At 43.5% G+C, this 15,139-nt stretch overlaps 1 protein-coding gene across 1 annotated transcript in view; it reads right to left on the minus strand.

Annotated features, from left to right (window-relative positions):
- FASN (fatty acid synthase) overlaps window positions 1-15,139 on the minus strand; it is a 79,445-nt gene that overhangs the window by 53,449 nt on the left and 10,857 nt on the right. The window contains exons 2-11 of the mRNA XM_032764509.2: window positions 14,231-14,371; window positions 13,177-13,329; window positions 10,750-10,923; window positions 9,658-9,858; window positions 9,070-9,192; window positions 8,304-8,419; window positions 7,839-7,973; window positions 2,943-3,399; window positions 2,368-2,555; window positions 1,916-2,105 (exon numbers count right to left, since the gene is read on the minus strand). Of these exons, the coding sequence (XP_032620400.1) occupies window positions 1,916-2,105; window positions 2,368-2,555; window positions 2,943-3,399; window positions 7,839-7,973; window positions 8,304-8,419; window positions 9,070-9,192; window positions 9,658-9,858; window positions 10,750-10,923; window positions 13,177-13,329; window positions 14,231-14,357 (1,864 nt within the window). The 5' untranslated portion in view covers window positions 14,358-14,371. The remainder of the gene's footprint in view (window positions 1-1,915; window positions 2,106-2,367; window positions 2,556-2,942; window positions 3,400-7,838; window positions 7,974-8,303; window positions 8,420-9,069; window positions 9,193-9,657; window positions 9,859-10,749; window positions 10,924-13,176; window positions 13,330-14,230; window positions 14,372-15,139) is intronic.

Genomic DNA, 15,139 nt, shown 5'->3' on the forward strand with positions numbered 1-15,139 from the left:
TAGCAGCTGATACCGTGCTGGATTCAAGATTTTGGGGGACGGATAATCCTACAGTATTGTCAGGACCAATTTTAGGGTTTTATAATGCTCACCATCACTGAAGTATCTGTGCCCATGGGAGGTAGCAGAACTGACTTCCATGAAGAAATCAATCTCTAAATTTTGGGATGAAGTTCTTGAACTCCATTATATCCCTCTCCATGAAGAATCAAGTCAGACAGCACTCTGTATTGCTTATGTAAAACCCACTAGATTCCACCAGCTACATGCTTTGAGATTACAGACAGAGGGATCAAAATTTCATCCCCATGATAGGGAAATGACAGTTCTAATATGTACTTTTCATGTAAACATCAGGATTTAGACACACACACACACACACACACACACACACACTTACACTATTTGAAAAACCTATTAAAAAGAAAATCTTCTAACAGTTTACCTTGTCCTTAGCAAGGAATGCCATTCTTAAATCTGGAGAGAATGGTCAAATTTCTGCACTTGTTTACGGTTTTTGTGAAATTAGGGTATCACCGTTGAAAATCGAAAGTTACTATGGATTTAAGCTAGTCTTGTGAGAGTAGAATTTGGCCTGGATCTATCACATGGATAAGAGGCAATGGACAAAACATGAGCTCAAATTCTGATTATGAAAGATGTGACCTGTTATATGCAGTGACTACCAGAAATTATCAGTGATAAGTAAATGACTTATGTACTCTCTAGCAAGGTAAAGACAATGTTCAGTGAGTTGGTTCCCAGTGGAAATATAGTAAGTGAAATACTAGAATTATGCCTGTAGCAAGTGATGTATAAATGCTTCAGCCCCCAACACAGCTGCCCTAATCTGTAACTTTTGGCTCCTTTCTAACTTGAACATTCATGGTTATCAAATAAGCAGGACATGAAAGAACAAAAGCTTTACTTGTAGCCAATAGAGAAGTTGCCAGACCAGATCAGGGTCTACGTAGTCCAGTATCAAGTCTGATAGTGGCCTGAGGACTGGCCAGTTATGGAACAACATGCCTATAGAGGAAGTTTCTTCCTAGCCCCCACCCAAAATCAGTTAAGTTTGGCTTATGCCCTGGAATAGGTAAGATAATTTTATCCCATAGGATAAAATTAACTCATTATCCAGATTTTAAAAAAAGGGTTTACTTTTTAAAATCCTACTAAGTTCTTGGTCTCCATGAGGTCTTGTGGTAGTAAGTTCCACAGGCCAATTATGTGTTGTGTCAGTGTATTTATTTTTATTTTTTTAAATTTGTTACCTTTCGATTTCATAGAATGTCTTCTTGTACTTGTATTATGTGAAACTGAGGGCCCAATTTACCTTCTATAGGAGAACTGTTTTGGTTCTTTAAACGTAACAAAAAAGCTACCTGTCCATTTTTTTGCATCCTCTCTAAAGTAGATTGTCCTAACCTTTTCACTCCATCATACCAAAACATCCCACAAACCAATTCTTCCAGACTTCTAATCATTTGTCATCCATCTCAAAACCCTCCCTATTTCTGCTCTTGAGAGACGGTGACAAGAACCAGAGAGTACTGCAAGTGAAGGGTTATCAGTGATTTGTATTATAGTACTTCTGGTATTTTCTAGCCTTTTTGTTCATTAGTTTTTAATTTTCCCTTGATGTGTAACCAGAAAGATGAACAAGTTGTCAAATTATGACCTGTAAGAGTTTAGATGTATTGGTGATTTTTTTTGAAAATTGAACAACTTAAAACAAAAATGTCTCTCTCCACCCACTTTCCCCACTACCATGTCAAATAGCCGAGTTTACTGCCTCTCATGGAATCTGTTTATTACAATTAACAAAAGACAGGAGAGAGCGCGCATACGTGCATGCGCCCATGCACCCACAGGTATATTATCCACCTAGGAAAGGATATACTCCTATACCTACCAACAGCAGCCATTCCTCCTGGGGGTAGTTTGGCTTCTTTGATGCACCGCCCCCTCCAATAGGCAGCAAGAATGGCCTCTTCATGACTTAAGGAGTTATCTGCATAGCCACAGGCCAGTTCTCCTACTGAGTGACCAACAATTCCATCAGGCTGCAGATCCATGGCCTTCAGAATGTCGATCTGTGCAATCTGAGGAAAAAACAGTATTACTAACGTCACACCTCTGCCACTGTGCGCTCAGCCCTAAGACTGTCTGTGTAAGCACAGCAGATATATACAATTCCTAACAATGCCAAAGGCACACTCAAACCTGGCTGCCACATCAGGCGTGCTCCTTAGCAGCTTACACAAGACTATTAGAAGGATCATGAGCTGAATGACAGGCAATATTAGTGACCAAGCAGATACACTTGGAACAAAACTGGGAAAGAGCCTCAGCTTTCACCCTTACCTGAATAGCAGCAAGGCCAACAAATGCATGGACAGCATCTTCAAACGTGTTCTCATCTGCATTCAGGAGCAGGTCAGATACCTTCAGTCCCGTGTCCTTCAGAGCCTCATCGGAGCGTAAGATGGACTGTTGGAACAGCTCAAGCTTCATCAGGCTAAGGCCCATCCCCTTCCACTGTGTTCCCATGCCTGTGAGATGAGAAGAGACTATAAGCTTTGCTCATGGGGGAGAGAGAGCTGAGCATTTCCTCTAGCAATGGAAAGATGTAAGAAGAATTCAGTCTAGGAGAACATCTTGCAGACCTCAAATCTCTACAGTGAACATGATACACTGTTTTTCAGACTCCTAGGATTTGTTACCAGGAGAAGGGAAATTGTATTAGATGGAGGATTATTTACAGATAGTCCACATTATCAATGCAGTAAACAGGAGATCCTGAAAAAAAGCCTCTTAACTAGCGCACATACCACAAAACTAAGCAGAACAATGAACAGAGCATAGAATCAACAAACAGTCTCAAGATTCCAAAGATACAGAACAGATTGTTAGTCTGATCCCCCTTAAGGTGGAATTACCTGAGCAGATATACCAGAGTGGCCTCCCAGATGTTTGAATATGCTGAACCTCCTTTATGTCACTCTGACTGCCAATTAAGGTGTAGCCCCTGTAGGGCATGGATGAAATAGGGATCCCAGAGATATCATTGAGCAGACTCACAAATGAGCTGTACTCCCTCAGTCTTCTGCTTTGCTCTATTAGCATTTCCACTGCTTCCTGTGTCCTGCCACAAACTTGGACCAGTCGTGGCAAATTGTGCGTCTCCAGAGGGCAGAACTTCTTATTTGGTCTCAGAATGACATGGACATTAGAACCTCCAAAGCCAAAAGAATTGATACTGACAAGGCCACCTTTTACTGGGGTTGGTTTAGCAACCACCTGGATACGACCATCTTGTAAGGCTGGAATTTCTGGATTTGGGGTGTTGTAATGAATGTTTGGAGCCCACAGCCCATGTTCCAGAGAGAGAATCACCTGGAGAGAGAAAGCGCAGAACAGAACAATTATGGCTTAGATTTTATTTTGTTTTAACAGACACCTTGTTAGTTTTGTTCTACAAACAGTTTAGCATTTGCACTTAAAATGACTCCTTCTGTCACTATACTGGATTTTAAAGAACAGTTCACAAAAGGTAAATAAGTATTATTGTTCCCAGGTTACAGATGGTGAAACTAAGGCACAGAGGGTTTAAGTAGCTTAGATAAATCAAGGCCACCCAGGAAGTCACTAGCAGAGCTAGTCTGAGAATTCTGAAGTCATTGCTCTGCCCACACTCTACCCAGTAGACTGCACTGTCTTACTTGACACTGAATATCATCCCCCATTCTCTCCCATCTCTCCACAAAATCTGCACTGCCCAGCTCATTTTTTTTCCTTCCTCCTATGGTGTCTCCCCACCCTCTTCTTTACCATCACCAAATCTCCCATTTCTATCTTTTTTCTGCTGTTTGAGAAAGCTATTCCCAAACTGACAGATCTAGCTAAAGGAGTCTCAGTCGTGCTCTGCATGTTTTTCCAATCTAGGTACAAGGCCAGCATGAAAGAAAAGTTATGAAGTAATCTACCTGTTTCAAACAGACTGAAAGCAAAAACGACTCCCAACTCATGGTTATGTATGCACTCCACCCAAGACGGGAGCCTCTGGGGAAGCAACAGGCATTGAGGCTATGCACATGTTCCCCTGTGGCATAGGCAGTTCAGGCCAGAAATTATACAAGCAGCTGCAGCCTCAAAAACCACATCAGTTATTGGTATTGCTGCAGTGTCCTCAGCCCCAACCAACATTCCCCCGTTGTTCAGAAACAACCCCCAAGGCAGGTGGCTCTGATGAGACAGTCAGTGATTATGGGATTATTCTCCTGAATTGGGTATCAGCCCTGGAAGCCAAGTCAAGAAAACAAGACTGCAAAGCCTTCTGGGTTCCACCCCAGGTAACAGCCCCATAAGCCTCACTGATGGAAACATTCCCTGTACAAGCTGAGAAGGCTGCTGTGGATCTGGTCTAGTGTTTTATCCCAGATGCCGATATACCTGCAAGGCCATACTCAAACATATCTGAAGCATTTAGAAATGCTTAGAGAATGCACCCACTAGGCTCCCCCAGAGACAAACTAAGTGGGGTTTTGTCTTTCCTGGATAGCAGTTAGTTAAACACTCTGGTAACTGAACTACTCAGCCTAGATTCTGCTGCCACAGGAGGTGGTTTAGTGAAGATTGACATGCTGAACTGGGTAAGATGGAATTTGAAGCCATTTAGTTAAGAATATAAACCATGAGCATAGAACTACTTTATCCATGTGGGCACAGCGAAAGTGGTGGTTTAGAAGTAAGATATTGTGGCTTTTATCTCTGACTTTTCACCACTAGGAAAGCAGTGTTGATGGCCAAATGATGTTTCTATTTCAACTGAACCTTTGGGAGATGCATGCTACCAACTTAATGAGCACTAGATTCAGCTCCCTAGAAGGGGGAGCTCATGGGGCTGGGGGAGGGGAGGTTGCTAGGAATAATCCCTTACAAAGGGTTTTTACTGGATGGGAAGGAGGCTGGGGATGGCATGGAGTAGAATTACTTACAAACGTCTATGTCCTATTTTATTTGTCAGATATAATTCTCCTGGAAGAGGTGGGTGGTCATTACAGCTCATCCACATAAAGAAATGTGAATGGGTCATTGCCATGGGATGTCCCTTCCAATTGTTCACTATAGCCACATGTTACATCTTTAATTAGACTGCAAGATCTTGGGGGTAGGGACCGTCTCTGTGGCCAGGTCTACACTGCGACTTTAAATCGGTTTAATGGCTGATATACCGATTTAACGCTGTATCCGTTCACACGACGTCGTCATTAATATCGAGTTAAACGGCTCCTTAAATCAATTTCGGAACTCCTCCCAAACGAGAGGAGTAGCGCTAAATTCGATAGTGATAACTCGGATTAGGGTTCATGTGGACGGAAATCGACGTTATTGGCCTCCGGGCGGCATCCCAGAGTGCAGCACTGACCGCTCTGGACAGCAATCTGAACTCGGATGCAGCGGGCAGGTAAACAGGAAAAGCCCCGCGAACTTTTGAATTACATTTCCTGCTTGCCCAGCGTGGAGCTCTGATCAGCACGGCTGGCGATGCAGTTTGAAATCGAAAAAGAGCTCCAGCATAGACCGTACGGGAGATACTAGGTCTGATCGCTGTATGGGGAGACAAATCTGTTGTATCCAGCTCCGTTACAGAACACGAAATGCCAAAGCGTTTGAATAAAAAACTGCAGGATACACAGCGCTGTGTGACAAGCGTAACGGGAAGCCAGAGACTCAAATGGACGCTCATGAAGGGAGGGAGGGGGTACTGAGGACTCCAGCTATCCCACAGTCCACAGCAGTCTCTGAAAATTATTTGCATTCTTGGCTGAGCTCCCAATGTCTGTAGGTTCAAACACAGTGTCTGGCGTGGTTCAGGGAACAGCTCCTCAGTTTATTTCCCCCCACCACCACGTGAAAAAAAAAAGGGAAAGATTGCTGTGCTATGGCGTTTGCTCAATGCACTCCGCGAAAAAGGCGCCAAAGGGTTGTCTGCTGCCTTCACAAAGGGAGGGGTGAGGCTGTACCCAGCACCACCCGGGGCAGTGTTTTCTGCCCCATCAGGCACTGTGCTCTCAACACGGAAGTGGGAACTATGGGATAGCTGAGGAACAGCTACCCACAGTGCACCGCTCCTGAAATCGATGGTAGCTTTGGACCATGGACGCAAACAATCGATTTCGGGATCCCACTGTGGACGCGCTAAACCGATTTTATTAGATCTGTTTTGTAATATCGGTTTAAGCTAATTCGAAATAATCGTGCAGTGTAGACGTACCCTGTGTCTAGCACAACAAGGCCTCCAGATTCTACCACAGAACTAATATTAACCAACAATATTCCCACTAAGCACAAGCTGCAAAAGGGTAGTGGTGGCAGAAATCCCTACCAGCAGGATACAGACTTACCTGCTGGCCTAAGTACTGAAGGTCTGGTCAGTATGGGAGGTTCTCACATCAGAGAATCCTTGGAGTACGCCTTGAGCTCCATTACAGACACAGTGAGCCCAGCACTAAGGGCTCTTAGGTTGGAGCTGTCAGCTCTGATCAACATTAGTGGGGAGCCCGGGGGAGCCCAGCTCAGTCCCACAGGAGAAATCCAAAGACTTCTATGGAGCCACTGTCAGAGGCTGAAGCATCATGCAATGGAACTGACACAGAGCCTGAGACAGATAGTGCACTTGGCACAGAGACCCTCACAAGGAAATCAGGGCTCTCAGATCAACACCAAGTCCACATTCTGCTCCACCTCACAAGTAGTAGTATCTTGGTGTGCCAGGAGTTCAAAATCCACTCTGGTAAAAACAGAGACCATAGCATAACCAGGATATCTAAACTATTTGCAGGCCTTGAGTACAATGTAGCAGGGACAGGGTCCCATGTTTTCCATGATTCTGTGGACACTTCATTTACTGCAGAATTCATCCAATGCCTCAGAATAGAGCTCAAGAATGCAAGTTTTCATCTAGAAGACAAGACTGCGGTTCCTAGATATCATGGCAACAAAGAAAATCCTCCCAGCACGACCTGACCATAACCACCACAATATTTGCCTTACAATTATTGTTTCAGGCTGAGAAACTGTGCTGCTGGCCATGTTAAACTGTCATCACTAGGCTTCAAGTCTAACTGTCAACACTATTAGCTAGCACTCTGCTGAGCAGTTTAGCAGACATTCATCCACGATGTTGCATATACTGTACTATATAGCAGCAGATAATGGAGCAGGTGTGGACCAGCTGCTTCCTCTGAGCCAACTCGGAGTTCAAACCTGTATCTGCTCTCCCACCACCCCTCACTCAAAATTGTCTCAACCCTTGTCCACAAATGTTATGGGAACAGCGGGAAAAGATGCATCTCCTACCCAATACAAAAACCTCCAGCCACTTCTTGAACACCAACAACCCAAGCTGCCTCCCCATCCCTCCTAGGTATCAAGTGCCCCAAACTCACCCTCATCAAGTTATGCCACAGCTTTTCATAGTGATGCATAAAATAACTGAATATCAAAAATCATCAAGAAATACAGTAATGACAATTAGCCATTTAACGAAGAACCCTCTGTTCTCAATGTTATTTAAGTGTCTGCAGACTTTAGGGCTAGAGAGAGACATAGACCCGAGTGTCTAGTCTACGAATTTACATCCTGCTTGTTGCAGAGCATTTGGAGCCTTTATGAATACTTTCTAATGAGGCAAGAAGGAATAGCAGAATGGGCTGCCTGGTTAATGAGACAACCTCCTAGGTCCCCCTCTCATCACCAGATATGAATTCCACAATGGGTCAGTGCACAAGTCACTATATCTACAGATAAAATTATCTCAACTATGACATTACCTTGGCTAATGCAGCAAGCCCAGAGGCAGGTTCCGGGTGACCCATGTTTGACTTGGTTGAGCCAATCAACAATGGCTCTCGCTCTAATTGACAGAAAATATTTGCAATGCCATTCACTTCCTGAGGATCCCCAACCTAACAGAAAAAGAAATTAAGTTAGAATTATGCTTTATACTAAGCATGCACAACATCTAGTAGTTGGCAGAAGAGCCCCTATCCCAAAGTCTCTAGCTTTAAAACAAGCAAACAAAACAAAAAACCACACACCAAGAATTGTGAAGGTAATAGCTAGAAATGGGAAATCTAGTTCCTTCCAGTTAAATGGGAAAGAATTGGGGCGGGGGGGGGAAAGAGGGGAGAAGAGAGAGAGAGGAAACTGAAAGGCAAGAAAAGGAAAGATGCTAAAATGGAGGGAAAGAGGAACAGCTACAGGGAGCTAACAGACAATGGTGAAATTATGCTAACCTTGGTGCCTGTACCATGAGCTTCCACATACTCCACTTCTTCAGGCTGGATCCCAGATTCTTTGTATAGAGAGCTGACCAAAGCCTGCTGCACCTCCCCAGAGGGAAATGTCACACCTGGAACAAGAATCATTATCAATTACCCATTCCCATCTGGGAGCAAAGCTTCAGCAATCTGTTCACTAATTAGGATTGCTAGGTTTCTGAGGGAGATCCAAATATACGTTCAGGGTTTATGCTCACGTTTCCAGCACTAAAACTGCAACAAGAAGTCAATCCCTCAGTAAGAGGAAGGGGAAAAGGAAGGGTGGTGCTGGACTGAAACTGAAGTTGTAGGATTTAAACTTTGATAGCAAAGACCCTAGGTTTCTCATCAACAATCTACTAGATTGAGCAGTGCTCATGGAACTGAAGCTCCCAGGGAGAAGGAAAAGGATTTTTTTGTATCCTCTCCTTTCCCATCATAATGCCAATAATTTTTTACTTAGCCAGTGTAACATCACTCGGATACCCCTGGGGAGGGCAAAACTGATCAGCTGAGCATCTCCCATTACTTTCATATGGAAGAAAGTGCTAACCACTTAACTAGATTCACTTATGACAAGAAAGGGTCAGAATTTTCCACTAATCAGGAGAAATGGATCTCTCAAGCCCCCAAAAAAGGGAAGCTCCAGAAGAGTTAGCAATAGCCACAATCCCGCTGTTCTTGGGATAAACACCGAAAAGAACATGAGACTTTCATGGTCTCCCAGAGATTTGAGACCCACCTTGCTCCTTAAAACCATCTGTGTTACTTCCTGCATTGACTATTGTGGCATAAATCCGTTTGGCCATGGATTTCTTGGTCATGAGAATGACCACTACAGCTTCGGAGCGGCAATATCCATTTCCTGTGGGCAGAGGAAGAATGAAATAAAAGCGAAGAGAAATCCAGACAGCCCTGCATCTGTCTAAGCAGTGAAGTACTATGCACTACAGTGTCATTCCTGAAGAGCCTTAAAAGTATGATTGTCCCTTTGAAAGGCATGACAGACAAGTTCAGCTAAATATCAGACTTAAAGAGGGGTTTCTCTCTTGGTCTATGAAGCCCTGGAACATGTTCTAGCATGACATTCCTGTCTACCCCTCATCCCCATTGTAGGGAAATGGACCATGTTTTCCTTCCCCACCCTTATAAATTTTTTATGTTCCTATTGAGTGCGCAGCCCTTGGCAGTTCCAGTGTTTGTGACAAATAACATGAGCAAGGACAGACGAGAGTGAAGCCACTTCTCTGTTTCAATATAGATTCCCCTGGAGGAAGCAACATTGGCTGCCTCTCACAGAGCACAATGTGATTTGGACCTAATCCCTTACCTGAAGCATCAAAGGACTTGCAGGCACCATCAGGACTAAGCATGCCAAGTTTCATGAACTGAACAGAAGTGCTGGGTTTCAATAAGAGGTTGACGCCTCCTACAAGGGCTGCATTACACTCTCCATGACGAATTGCCTTGTAAGCATTTTCCAAAGCAATGAGGCTAGAGGAACATGCTGTATCAATGGCCATGCTTGGTCCTTGGGGAAAAAAATAAAATAAAAACCAAAGCCAATCATTTCGTTCTGTTTGTTTCCTACAATTGCTGCTCAGAACCTTCCATGTCTGCTCTCCCGGGACTGGAGCTTAGGATCTTTAAAGAAGCTGATCAAGTGATAGGTAAAAGTTGTCAGAGTATCCCAGCGCATTTACAATGTTACCCTCCCTGCCTGCTGATCCCAGGAAAGCCTGGTTTGGCAAAACTGTGCCTTTCCAAATTTGTTTATGAACAGCATTATGTAACAGAAGCCACTGGCATTTCATCATCTCAGGAAGGACTCATCCATTTTTCCATTCCCACCACTAAAATCCTTTGTCCCTAGCCTGATTATTTCTCTCACTTGCAGTCTCCTCCTCCCTGGCCTTGCTCTCCTGTAATCTGCCCACCACCTCCATACCCAGAGTTCCTCAGCCTCTGCCCTGCTTTAAGGCTGTGCACAGTACAGATCTTGCCTACTGCTTCACCCTCACCCCTATCTGATGGCCTCCTCACCTCTTTTACTTTGCCTAAGCTACAGAGCTAACTGCTCCCTTTGTGAGTCTTCTTCCAACCACTCATCTGTGGGCCAGTTTCTACATTGCTTTCCACCAAGTGACTGTGTAAACAAGCAAAAAACTCCCAAAGTAGCAAACCTGTTTTCCAGGTCTTCCCACCATCATCCTCTTCTCAGAAGACTACCAACTACCCCAGCCCAGACCTCAAGCACTAAGTCTGCATGCTGAGCCTCGCTGCCCAGTCACAACACATTCACTGCTTCCAGTTTGTACATGGCCCCTTCCTGTGTCTTCATGTACCTCATAACGGATGCTATACTATTACCATTGCCAAACTGCTATTACTAATCAACATTACGGAGCCCTTGAACACTTACCTTTCAAGTCAAAGAAGTAGGAAATTCTGTTGGCAAACATTGCACGCTGGCAGCCTGTCATACTGTATCCTAGCAGCTGTTCAGGGTCTTGGCTAAGTGCTTCACCAGCTTCTGATCCACTCACACCTATCCACACACCTGTGTCTGTGCCACGCAGGGCAGCTGGATTAATTCCTGAGATGACATCAGAAGGCACATTATACACCAGGCACGATCTCAAATTGAAGGAAAAACTAGCAAGATTAGGTATATTTATCACCAGAGGTTTTGTAGCTATTCCATGATTACATAACAGCATAATTCTCTCTCTGCATTGATTTGCCAATTGCTTAATTCCCTCCTCTGCCAGCCTCTTTGAGATATTCTCACATGGTGATTATTTCAGGTACATTTCCCCAACTCATGGATCTTACTGATCTCACAGCAGAGATCCACCAGAACCAGATGTCAGCCTCAGTGCAGCTAGCTGGGATGGCATCTCTAATCAGTCAGGTACTGTTTGAGTGTCGTGTAGAAATAGAGCAGACAGCATGGAACGTGGGGTTTAGATGCTCACTACGTGTATATAAACTGGTGAGAGAGTCCTGTGCAGGAGAAGGGAGTAGATAGGAGGGCAGAAACATCTAGCCCCCAGGAATTACGGAAAGGCTTTGGAGGACTATTACAACCCAAGTTCTATAACCCATATTGCAGTCTGAGTTCACACTGCAAAGTGGGCAGGTTAAGCCCAAGTTTAAGTGAAACAAGGGTGCTAACCTATACACCCCAGGCAATTAAGCAAGCCCAGTTTCAAACCATACATAAACCCAAGTAAAAATGTTTGTGTGTGGATGGTAGGGGGCTAGGGCTAAAACTCAAGAAAAAGCCCTGGTTAGCTCTGCAATGAAGACGTACTTTAAAGAGGCTAAAAGTAAGTCCCAGAGAACAAGAGCTGAAACATGTATGTGGTTGAAAGGCGAGGAAGGAAAGGGCCAGAGTGTATGGGGATTTTAAGTATAGTTGTTTTAAAAGGGAGAAGAACACCTAACCACTAGCAAGGGGAAAAATAGATATCTATCTATCTATCTTTCAGGCCTTAAAAAAGAAGATGTCTTGTAAAATACAGACAAGACATCTGCAAGTATTCTAGAGAGCCACAGAACATACAGGGCAAAATCCTCAAGTCCTGACTTAACAAACAGAAATAAAACCTTTTGATATCATAGAACCAGAAGTCCTGCGGAATGAGGTGCAGTGACAGAGCACCGGATGACTTCTTTCACCTCCTCTCCTACTCTTCTCCTTCACTGTCCTATCTCCTATTCTGCTGGGCCTATGGTGCCTGCCTCAATCACCCACTTGTTACATTTTCAAACAGGCATCTTCATGCTTTATCTCATGCTGCCACTCATGCTTGGGAGGTGGTACCTGTAAACACCCACAAAACTAACTCATTGTCCTCCTTATAATTCTCTCGTTTGTGAAATGTACAATGTAAATTGGCAATATTTGGGCTGCTGGTTTGCAGAGACCAATGCCTATAATGATAACCAGTAAATGTCTCATTGTTCCCCTGTAGTCTGTCTGTATCCATCAGTTGTCTTGTCAGCTCTCTGGACAGGTACCATCTTTTTGTGTTGTTTGTACAACACCTAGCACAATGAGGTCCTGGACCATGACTAGGGCTCCTAGGCACCGTGTTAATACAAATAAATAAGAGCTGTAGGTGGAAAGTTTCTGGTGTCTCAAGGACTGTTTCTGGCTTTGTCACTGGGGGTCTCATTTTTAAAAACACTAAAACCATTCAATTTTAGATAAAAAGCTTTTTTAAAAGAATAGATATTAAAATTTCTAAAGGTTCCAGAAACTGGCAGAGATGGGACAAGGGAAGGCATCAATTTTTGAGAACTAATTTTCTGAGTAAGAGAATTATGGAAGTAGAATCCAGTTCCACATATTTTCTCTGGACTGAGTAGATACCCAGAAACACATCACTGTACCTTCCACCATTCTTATGGAACTTTTAATGAGGATTAATATTAACTCCTCCTTCCCTTCCCCACCCTGGAAACTGGAACATCTCCATTTCAGCAGAATATAATGGAGGTATGGTAATGGGAAAACTTTCTGGATGCAGAGGGTTCAGCAAACTGAGATTAAGAGAACATGGCAGTTCAATTACTGAAGCACTGAGCTGTTCCACATGGACCCCAGACAGACATTTTTACCCATTTTAGAGAGAGATTTCCTAGATCTGACCCCAGGGAAGATACTTCAAAACTAAGTTATCACTTGTACCAGTTCTCAGGTCTCTTCTCTCTACTGTCAAAGCCCTAGCATTCTCAAACTCTGTACAAAAGTTCTACTTAGACAGGTACAAGACTCATCTCAAAATCTCACACAGACACTAAAATCCAGTTCTACCTATTCAGTAGTTCAGCTGCTTACCTCCATCCAAAATGGCTTCATAAGAAGCTTCCAACATTAAGCGGAGCTGAGGGTCCATTGTGTGAGCTTGTTTGGGGTGAACCCCAAAAAAAGAGGCATCAAATTTGCTGATGTCCTTGAGTTTCCCATTTCTCTTAGGCAGCCCATAAAGTCCTGAAGAGAAAAAACATTTAATTGAAGACAACTTCAACATAAAACGTGTATACTAGGTGAGAGACCATTGTATGACAAGATGTAATCAGGAATCACATGCTAGTTGTAGTTATTCTGAATGTCAAGTCCTATTTCTACATTTCAGCACCAGACTGATACAAGGTGTCTACTTTACTCACCTCCTCAGCACCCTTTTAAGAATTATAATTTTAGGACGAGTAAAGTTCCTGATGAAGCCTCTCCATGCTAAATCCCATTTGCTGCTATTTCTGGCTTTGCTAAGCAAACTCATGTTCTGGCAAGTTGTGCCAAATAAACAAGCAGCTTTTGCAACACAGTCTCACGAGTAGTGCCAATTTATCACCAGATAGAAACATAGAAGCCACTTTCCACATCTGCAGATCACAAGCTTTCAGTTGTGTCTGGCAAGTACATATCCATTCAGTTAGAAAAGTGGTTTTCAATGGACAACCAGACAAGAACATAATAACAAGGATATAAAAGTCAAAAGACTGAGGTGATCTTGGTACTCCCAAGTCCCACAGAGATCTCATCCCATACCCAGCAAACAGCTGTGTCAGTCTAATTGTTGCCTGATGCTAACACCAGCTAGACACCTTGCTGGTGCTCAAGTGTTGAAACTGCACGGCTAAAATACTCTCTTCGGTAAGGCAGCACCATGGAGTTTATTTGGTTATCACTCTATGATACAGGCTGCAATAGAGCAGATATAGGTTGGATCCTTATAAAAGCAGGAGACAGACACCATAACATTCAGGGACATCAGAAGTGAGCTCATAAGCTCTGGCAGGGTTTTCCTACTTATCAGGGCTCTTTTCCTTGAAGACTTGAGCTTATCTGGAGAGCTAAGGCCCCAAGTGCATACAGTCACAGGGCTCACCTGGCTTCCACCTCCGATCATCTTCTGTGACCATGTCCACTCCATTGAATAAATTTTCCCAGAACTCTTGCATGTTCTCTGATTCTGGCAGCTTTCCAGCCATGCCTGCAATCACCACGTCCTCCATCTCCTAATGTCTCTCTGGAAAAGGAATTTACAAAAGTCAGATCCACAGATCAACTAGCTGGATAAACATTCATGCAAAGAACAGGTTGTGTTGTCCCAACATGCTGGGGAAGGGAGGAGGCTGTACCCAAACGTACACAGTAGGAAATTAGATCCTCCCCTACATTGGAATGGTTTATGGAGTCCATAGGAACAAAATAAATAAATAAATAAATAAATAAATATAAATGGGCACTGCTCCTCTCAAGCAAATAAGAGCAGGATTTGCAAAGAGAAGAAAACATAAATACATAAAAATTCCCCCCCTCCCTGCCCAACAGACATTAAGAGGCTCTGATGATCTCTACTTCCTAGGCCACAACCAGCGGATGGCAACAGTAGGAAAATACCTCCTCCCTTTTGAAGAGTTATTTATTGAATGCTATCAGCATATTTTGAGGTGTTCAAACTGATGAAGACAAGGTTCCTACCGCAAGCAGCTTACAATCCAAGACCCTGATCCTAAAACAGAATGTGATCTGTGCAAGCCGACTGCTGTGTTTGAATGGAGCATCAATGAAGTATTTCTACACAGATCATACTTAAGAATCAGACTCTATATTTGACAGTCATAGGTTTTAGGTGTAATTTTTATGTTAAAAACCTTCAATGCACTATTAATATCTAGGTGATGGGCTAAAAACCCATCTCCAGAAACAGGGAGCTGGCAGGCTGATCTGAAGTAATAACATGAAATTAGAGAAGGAGCTTCTCCACACTCCCAGACAACTTCAAATAGACAGA

This window comes from Chelonoidis abingdonii, chromosome 13 (assembly GCF_003597395.2).
Source record: "Chelonoidis abingdonii isolate Lonesome George chromosome 13, CheloAbing_2.0, whole genome shotgun sequence".
NCBI classification, from domain to species: domain Eukaryota; kingdom Metazoa; phylum Chordata; order Testudines; family Testudinidae; genus Chelonoidis; species Chelonoidis abingdonii.